The 9,913-nt window shown below is 38.5% G+C and overlaps 1 protein-coding gene across 2 annotated transcripts in view; it reads left to right on the top strand.

Moving 5' to 3' along the window:
* The first annotated feature begins 3,197 nt into the window (after positions 1–3,197).
* Positions 3,198–9,913, top strand: part of braf (B-Raf proto-oncogene, serine/threonine kinase) — a 33,735-nt gene continuing 27,019 nt past the window's right edge. For both annotated transcript variants that reach the window (XM_059325513.1, XM_059325512.1), the window contains exon 1: positions 3,198–3,358. In XM_059325513.1, coding sequence (XP_059181496.1) covers positions 3,203–3,358 — 156 coding nt within the window. In that variant the 5' untranslated portion in view covers positions 3,198–3,202. The remainder of the gene's footprint in view (positions 3,359–9,913) is intronic.

Genomic DNA, 9,913 nt, shown 5'->3' with positions numbered 1-9,913 from the left:
GTCAAAAAATTCATATGCCAGTTATGGCGATTTTACACTTTTTTTTCCCCACAAGGTCAGGATTAAAACTTCACTGATATTATATTCTGCAGAAACACTTAAATGGATATTATTCACTACCATAAATAACTCAGACCCAGAGGGGAGAAGGTACAGCAGAGAAGCCTAGTGTTGGGACAATACAGCCTGCTAGGTTCAAGATGATTATATGCAGCCTGAGCTCTGAACTGCGAAGATGGATTTGAAGGTTGGCGAGGTAACTTGGCCAAAATCCGATTTGTAGCCCATCCAGATTGAAACTGGATGGCTCTTTTGAAGTCTGAACAGTCACAAATCACATGAAATCCGATTTTTGCAAACCGGATTGAAACCACCTTCGGGAGGTAGTTTAAGATTGCATTTGGACAGATGTGTCTCAGTCTGAACCGCTCCAAACACTCAGATCGGTTTTGACTGTCCGTGACGTCACTCTACGACGACGTCAGACGCTCTGACGCCGTTACTATAGCAACCTGTCAGATCAGTCAATAATGTAGCCCAGTCTGAACAGAGCCATATCCGATTTGGACACTTGCTAAAAACAGTGTGGACAGTCAGCCCTAAAAATCAGATTTGAGTAGGAACCTGATTTGAATTGGATTCGTTTGCGACATTTCGCAAATTTGCGGGAAAAAAACTATGCGAAAATGGGCGTGGCCTATATCACGAGATTCAGCACAACTCAGTGAACACGTGAATATAAGATTTTTGAATGTGCGCTGAAGTATGTGGGAGTGATTAGCCAAAACGCACTTTCCTTTATTATAGTGACACCTAGTGATAGAAATTCAGGATGACAATAGATTATAAAAATTTTCGCCAGGTGTGACTTATATTCAAAGTTTCATGAGTTTTGGGGTATGTTCAGGCAGTGAATGTTGCGATCATTTGGGAAGAAGAATAATAAAAAGCTCGGGCCCTAATTACTGCATCTGCATACTGCATACTAAGTTGTATGCACCTCAGTCAGTCAAGTTGCAGTTTACATCCATGTCTATCCAGACACAGTTTTACATGGTCTGGCTGCACCTATTATCAGTTTTCTACAGTCCCTCATCATGCATGAGAAATTTGGGATGGATTAGATAATGCATGCTCAGGTTACAACAAGTTCTTGTTTTATGGTGAAACACCATATTTGGCCATGCCATGCCCACATAATGTAACAAAAACTCTTTTAATCATTTTTAATCACAAAGGTCTAAATATGGTACTGACCAAATTGGGAGTTGATCAAGTTAAGTCTCAAGGAGGAGTTTGTTTAATTAACAGTGGTGGAAATGGCGAAATTCTGTATTAAATTCAAGATGGACAACTTCCTGTTAGGATTAGGGTATGGGTCCAAGAAGCTTTTTGTTGCATCTCCGCAGGTTACATCTGCCTACAAAATTTGGTTTCTTTACATGAAACCCGGCCAAGGGACTCCTAAAATACCTACATTTTACTGGATCAGCGAGTGTAGTGGTATAGGCCAGGTACACACAGAGCAGATTTAAATACAATACTACAGTCTTTACATGAAATAATTCATCTTTCATCTTTTTATTATGTCATATTGCAACTGAAATAGCAAGGATTTGCAAACAGTTTTAGTAGTATTAGTATGCATTATTTCTTTAGTACAGTTTTCCCAACTGGTGTGCCTTGAGACAAGTCCAGGTGTGCTATGGTATTTTGTGACAACCACACACTATTAATGCAGTAACATTAGTAACTATTCTTTAATTTATTTGCATGTTTACAATCGGGTAGGCAAACTCGTTATTTTAATCAGTGATGTTGGAATAGAATATGTGAGAGGCCACCAAATTTGGGCATTTACAGCAAAAAATCTCTCAAGGGGGGCATGCCCCCGGACTAGCTGACTACTTTTCCTCACTAGTTGGCTACTCTAAGTCGGAGAGGAAACCCCTGAATAATGGATTGCAACACATCAAAGGACAGAAAAAAACATTTAACAGATAAGAGTGATCACAATTGTTATAGGGGCTATTTTGCACGGAAAACAGGCGCTGAAAACAGGTGTGCCTTGAGATTTTGGCTTGCACTTTGGTGTGCTTTGGGGCACAAAATGGTTGAAGAACACTGCTCTAATATCACTTTGATCGATATAAACTGCCTCCTTCATTGATGTTTTTTATTAAAGAATTATAGTAACCCTTAATGTGTATTGTATGTGTATAAGTCAATAGCCCTGAAGAACCACACGGCGCATTGAAACATGCAATGCAAATTGTACCGATAATAATAAACCAAGCAATTTCAATGGGTCCTCAAACTGTAAAGGTGCTCTGGCCCTATAATAATAATAATAATAATAATAATAATAATTACTCCTTCAATTTCAATAGGTCTTTGCACCCTTTCAATGCTCAGGCCCTAATAATAATAAACCAAGCAATTTCAATGGGTCCTCGAACTGTAAAGGTCATCTGGCCCTATAATAATAATAATAATAATAATAATAATAACTCATTCAATTTCAATAGGTCCTCGCACTGCAAAGATGCTCTGGCCCTATAATAATAATAATAATAATAATAATAATAATAATAATAATAATAATAATAATAACTCATTCAATTCCAATAGGTCCTCGCACTGCAAAGGTGCTCTGGCCCTATAATATTATTATTATTATTATTATTATTATTATTATTATTAATAATAATAATAATAATAATAATAACTCATTCCATTTCAATAGGTCCTCGCACTGCAAATGTGCTCTTGCCCTATAATAATAATAATAATAATAATAATAATAATAATAATAATAATAACTCATTCAATTTCAATAGGTCCTCGCACTGCAAAGGTGCTCTGGCCCTATAATATTATTATTAGTAATAATAATAATAATAATAATAATAATAATAATAATAATAATAATAGTAATAATAACTCATTCAATTTGAATAGGTCCTCGCACCGTTTCGGTGCTCGGGCACACATATTTTCTCCAATTCCAACAGGGTCCTTGCACCCGTGTGTGCTCGGGCGCTAATAATTTGCCAAGTTAACGTGGTTGACGTGGTTCTGCACCACCCATCCAGTTGAGAAGCTTGGGAGCCCCGTCCTGCGTCTCTGTCTCCCCCTCCTGTCCTCAGCACCAGCCTGCGTTTCCCTCTTTTATTTTCCACTCGGTTTCTCGCAGTTTAAAATGGCGGCGTTGAGCAGCGCCGAGTCCCCACCGCCCGTCTTTAACGGAGACACAGCGGAGCGGGACCCGGGCAGGGAGCAGGGCCTGGTGGAGCTGGGTCCCGGGCTGGACTCCTCTTGCACGTCGGGGATCCCCGGAGGTCCACAGGATGAGGAGGTAAGCGCTTCGGCGGCGGAGTAGCGATTTTTAGCAGGGCAGGGGACACGGGCTGCGAGCAGAGGTAATTGGATGTAAATGTTCAGGAAACACCGGCTGTAACATGGATCGTAGGGGATGCAGTGCAGGGGGCAAGACGATGTAACGTTACCCAATGTACACGGTTAATTTTAGAGCCGGGCTTTCACATCCCGCGGCGTCCACTGAGCAGAAAAATGCGACAGACTAATGTGAGCAAGAGGGGAAGGTTTTATTTGGCGGAGCCTGTGTTTATTTCGGGCCTGCTTTATTCCATTCGCTCCTGGCTTCGTCTTCCAGGCTCACTGCAGCTGTAGCCTGGTGCGCCAGCAAAGCACACACACACTCACACACTCTCACACACACACACCACCGTTGACACAATAAAGACACGCAATTGCACAGCTTTCTAATGCATTCAAATGGATTCTAATGTGCCCAGTGTTTAATTTTCATCAATCCACTGAGATTCTTTACCTCAAAGGGGTGATGCTGATGCTAGAGGTGGAGGCTAACTCAAGTCGTGCCTGTGTGTGTGTGTGTGTGTGTGTGTGTGTTTTAGGTGTAATTCAGCTACACACGCTACTTATATTTATAAAGAGTATTTACAATCACCGCCCCCACGTCCAGGGACACACACACACACACACACACACACACACACACACACACACACACATATTCTTGTACTTCTACCTTTGTGAGGGCCCTCATTGGAATAGTGAATTCCCTAGTCCCTACCCTAACCCTTAACCTAACCTTCACCATCACAACTAAATGCCCAACCCTAAGCCTAACATAAACCTAATTGTGACCTTCACCCAAAACAAAGTGTGAACTCTCAAACAAGCCTTTCAAGAAGTGAGGACCGGACGAAATGTCCCTCTGTTGGTTAAAATCGTGTTCCGGTCCTCACTATGTAGGAAGTACAAGAACACACACACACACACACACACACACACACACACACACACACACACACACAGAGCCCGGAATCACCAGTCAGGCTGTAACCTCATGATATATTACACAGTGACCATGTAGCCTAGCCTGGAAATCTGTCTTCAGCCTGCAGGTCAGAGGCCTCACTGCTGGACCATAACAGCAGGCTACATCACATTAGCTTTGTCATTACAATCACGTTCTACATCATTTTTAAAAGTTTGGCATGTATAATACTACTAATAATGTTGGATTTTCTACATTCAACAGAGGTCTACGTGTTCTTTATTACAAACCCAAAAAATGACAAATTTCTCCTCCTGTGACATGTCCCTTCTGACAGCATCAGCAGTTAAAGGGACAGTTCATCCCAAAATCAAAAGTGTATTTCTCCTCTCAGTAGTGCTGTTTGTCATCAGTCTAGATTGTTGAGGGAGATGCAGTGTGTTTAAGATGCCTACCTTCTCTTGAATAAAAAAACACATGGACTTTGCTCATGCTCCTCAAAGCAATAGCAACAAGAAAGAACATATGAAAAACTCAACAACAATGTACCAAGTTACTCAAAAAACCAAGAGACCTTGTGAGCAGTTTCATACAGGAAATGTTTTCTTTCTAGAATAGTTCCTACATTTTATTTTGTTTATTTTTTGGTGCTTTGAGCAACACATGCCAAGTGTCATCTAATTCCTTTATATTAGAGAAAAGGCAGACTTTATACGAAAGTTAGTACCATTACTTTAGGCGACTCGGTTAACATAGACAGTACATAAATACAGTGCAAATCTGTGGGTTTGATATCCCATTGAGATATCCCAAAACAATTCACATAACCAATACAATTTTTTCTCTAGATTAACTTCCTGCCGGGTGAATGTCCATATATTCCTTTAACTCCATAGGCCCATTTTCTAACACAGACTTCCCATTAAAGTCCAGCCTGAGGTAACCCTGATGACATCATTCAGGTTATTTTGTCAGACTCCACAAAGCCAGGCACAGAAGACATTGCTGTTTTCACAGGCTGATGAGTACTCCCCATGATAAGTCAACATATGTACTTTCCCTCCTAATTTAGCTTTCACTTGCTAATATATAAAACATGAACTGTATGTTGTCAGTAATAAAACTCTATGAAGACCATGTCTGCACATCATGCTCATAACCTTATACAACTGTTATATTTTCAAGTTTTATTACCAGAGGGGTCCAGTTTACCATGTCTTCAGACTCATTGACTTTGAAACATTAAGTCATAACACCAATTATTCAATTAACTCATAGCTCCAGCTATTTTCAACCTGTTATCCATAGGGCTTGGTATCGGTATATTTTTTTTATGGTTAAAAAAAATGCATATCATGATATTGGCAACGTTCCTACTTCTTGATGTAGCGGTTAAAGTTGTTTTAATCACAAAAAGCTACTTACTCCCTCTCGCTAAACACATGCAGCTTTCAAAATAAGAGCACAGTGTGTTAAGAGAATCCACCACATAATTTACAAGAAGACTGTCAAAATAAGACGCCTAAAATAAAACATACAAGAACCTTTATTCTACTTTACAGAATTTCATCAAAATATGCCCCCAGAACCCCTAAATGGTTATTTTTATTATTTGCTCATACTCAAGAGTCAAGAGTACATTTTTTGTATTCGGCAACTGTTGAGATTTGCACTTCACACTACATGTTAGATTTTTATGTATTTATACAGACTAAAAAAAAAATCATATTTTCTATATCTTTTTAAGTATTTCCTAATATCGTCAAGAATATCGTTATCGCAAAAATAGCCTGAAATATCGTGATATTCTTTGAGGGCCATATCGCCCACCCCTAGGGCTAGGTTTTCTAACAATCCAGGCATCCGAATGGTAGAACCTAGATGTCATCTAGGTTGACCAAAATCCACTGCTGGTTTTATTGGACCATTTATAAAAAAATGTCACTTTTGTTGACATACATATTGCCCTGCTCTTTGACTTAAAATATTAAAGGGCCAAACCTGTGGCTTAGCATGTTTGAGCCAATCACCAAGTTGTCAACACTGCACCAACGGTCAAAACATCACTTTATCCTTGTTTCCAGGCAGCCATTGACCTCATCTGAGTTTGATATAAAAATGTTCCTCATTTGCTGCAGATGGGTAATCTATCACACTGAATTACCTAAAACTAAGAATCAGACTGTTTTCTTTATCTTAGAATGAGGGTCCTATGTTTTATTTTTTCCAAATTCCATTTGATATTATTATTATTATTATTATTTTTTTAATTTTATATATTTTCCACATTTTGTCCAAATTGTTTTAATCCTGAAAACTCTAATTATGTTGGGGATAAATGAAAAATCACAGGGCCCAAGAGCCCTTCATATCTTCCATTGGGTCACATTGCACTGTTATGCAAGCAGAAGCATGTAGTATGGACACTAAACCATGGCTCTAGAGAGGGATTTTTCTGTACTAGGGCTGAGTGAATGTTGAATTTTCAGATCATCCTTACATAGTTACTCGAAGATTGCAAATAGGTGACCAGATTGCCAGTCTGAAAGACGGGTATCATTGAACACATATGGACCATCAACAGGCTGGCTGTTGCAACAATATGCTTTTACTATGATCAATAAAACATGACTACACCGTTTTGCCGTCCGGCATCCTGCTTGACTGACGTGCTGTAATGTCTCATTTCTGTTCGTGTACAATTCGGTTTTTACTCTTTTTGTCCATTATAGAAGTTGAGGCCAAATACATTCTTTCCCAAATATGGTTTGTGAAATTTAGACACTACGCTGATGTTTGTTGTGGTGTTTATTTTCGTGATGTGTTTGGTTTAAATCAGTTATATGATTCTATAAAACAAGGGTGTAATGTTATGATTGATGGCTGTAAGTGACTTGTGATTGGTTGACCGGCTGTTTTGATGGGAACTTGACACTGCAGACTGACTCTGGCTAATGCAGCTCCCGTTAGCTTTCTCCCTGGCTTGTTATTTTTCATTTCATGTTAGTTCTGGTAGTAAGTTAATTTAAATAGGCTTTTCATCGGTGTAGGTAAAACAAGTCGTTGACAGTCACTTCAATTATTCATATCCAATCGGCACAAACCTAGTTTGTTAAAAACCTGACATTTTTACCTACATTTTTAAAATGTAATATTCCTTCATCATCCAGTGAATTAAATTCCTGATTTTGATAGACATAGGTGTGTAATTGGTCTGTGTCTCAGACCTGTGATTTGTTGCCTGCTTGTTCAGTGTTCATACAGTGTAGTACAGAATGTTTTACAATGAAAATAGTAAATCAAAGTTGCCAGTCTTGGACACTATTCAAAGGGGTCTTTGATACTGTTCAAAATAAATGTTAAAAAAATAAAATAAATGATGAATCCCTGTGATCGTCACTGATACGGGGAATGTTGGGGCACATATTCACCTTTACAACTTCTGTCAACAGTTCCATCTTGGCCGATTTTTTTAAATTTTTAAATGACAGCCCTAAATATTTTTAAATTAAAAGGAAAAAGAAGAAAAAAATAACAAATAATTATTATTAATTTTGTGCTGGTAAAGTGGTTTTTGGTTCAGTTTAACCCAACATTATGGTGTAATACCATATTCTCTCAAAAAAAGCTAGCCCCAAAAACAGGCTCAGGGGAAAAAAGAGTTTGGAAAGACTCCTGGTGCTTGTCCCATATTTTGCATGTCAACTACGTATAATGCATATTTCCATCACTATATTGAAATCATTTAAACAATATAATATTATAATGCTATTGTTCAATGCTTTATTGTTGTAGATTACTAACCTATTGTGTTGTTGTCCTGTGGGTGTATGTTCATGTCCGAGCTAGGCTGTAGTCTTTAGCCCCTTTCAGACTGCTGCTTCAAGCTGCGATATTTAAATCTCTGTCATGTATCGCCTGCAATCTAAACGTGCCAGAGGTGTGATGGGGGGGACCAAGTGACCACTGTAATGCCTTTGGAGGTAGTAACAGAGACGTAAAATTGCTGAGACTGTTTGAGGTGGGATCTAACGGGTTGAGCCGAAATGACGTAAAATACGTGACATCAGAAACACACCTCTCACTTGAGTCCGACAATAATTGAATCATGTTAACCCTTAATAGGGCACTCATTGAAATACTTGCAAATTCCAAATTTCAACCCTTGAGAATATTGGAGGATATTACATACAGCCAGAATGTGGACTGTGGAATGTGTAGAGGGTGGTAATATTTTGAGAAAAAAGTTTACGAGATTAAAGTTGCAAATCTACGAGAAAAAAATGCGCTGATTTATGAGATTTAAAGTGGTGAATCTGCAAGAAAAAAGTTGCTTTTTCCCCCACTTTTTTCTCGTAAATCTGTGACTTTTTTCGCACAGTTTTGCCACTTTAAATCTGCAACTTTTTTTCTTGTAGATTTGCCACTTTAATCTAGTAAATTTGCAACTTTTTTCTCGAAATATTACCATCTGATAAAGGGTTAAGCAAAATGCAGAACAACATTGCTTGAGTCTGTAGAATCTCTACACGAAACAGCACAACGGTCAGTTCTTACGCTATTGTTTTGAATGCACTAGCTGCTGCCGACGCTTACTGTAAACATACAGCTGCTGCCTATTGTACAGATACTGCCGTCGCTTATTGTACACGTACTGCTGCTACTACTGTGCAGCCCATCAGCGCTGTGCTACTGCGCTGCTGACAGAAAAATATGAAATATAAGCCTACCTTTAAATAAACCTACCTCTGCTGCACATTTTCTGGATTTATTTGAAAGGCTTGTTCTAAACCTGTGTAGGCCTACCTAATAGAACAGAAATGTGGATTAAGACATTTAATAAATGTAGAAACACGCTTGATTTTAATTTTCATTCATCCATTGTATAGTCTTGACTACGGGTTGGCAAATGGCCCTAAAAGAATATCACAATATTTCAGGGTGTTTTTGCAATTAATAATATAATTGATGTGACAAAAATATACAGAAAATATGATTTTTTTAGGTCTTTGAGTCTGTATGAATAAAAATTGAGGAACAAAGTAAAAATCCACCATAAATCTAAATTGTAATATAAATAATAATAATCATATAGAGCACTTTTCAAAACACATGTTACAAAGTGCTTTACAAAGACAAGTTAAGAACGGACATGAAACAACAGATAAAAATGTTAGAAAATGATGTAGTTCTGTGCAATTAAAAGACAGTTCAAGGGAAGGTAAAGTTCAGGTAAAATCAGGAAAGGCTATCTGACAAAAGTATGTTTTAAGAAGCGATTTAAAAGAAATCGCTGACTCAGCTGACCCGATTTCCTCGGGCAGGTTGTTCCAGAGCCTCAGGGCCCTGACTGTGAACGCTCTGTCCCCCTTAGTTTTCAGCCGGGCCTCTGGAACAATCAGGAGACCTCTGCCCGAGGATCTCAAAGTACGACATGGTCTGTAGGGTGTTAAGAGGTCAGAGATGTAGCAGGGAGTGGGGCCATAAAGGGCCTTAAAAGTAATCAGTAAAATCTTATAATCAATTCTAAAATGTACTGGGAGCCAGTTGAGGACGCTAAAACAGGAATGATGTGATTATATTTCTTTG

This window comes from Centropristis striata, chromosome 22, assembly GCF_030273125.1.
Source record: "Centropristis striata isolate RG_2023a ecotype Rhode Island chromosome 22, C.striata_1.0, whole genome shotgun sequence".
Classification (NCBI taxonomy): Eukaryota; Metazoa; Chordata; class Actinopteri; order Perciformes; family Serranidae; genus Centropristis; species Centropristis striata.
The sequence above is the reverse complement of the archived record's forward strand: the minus strand, read 5'-3'. Positions and strand labels throughout refer to the sequence as shown.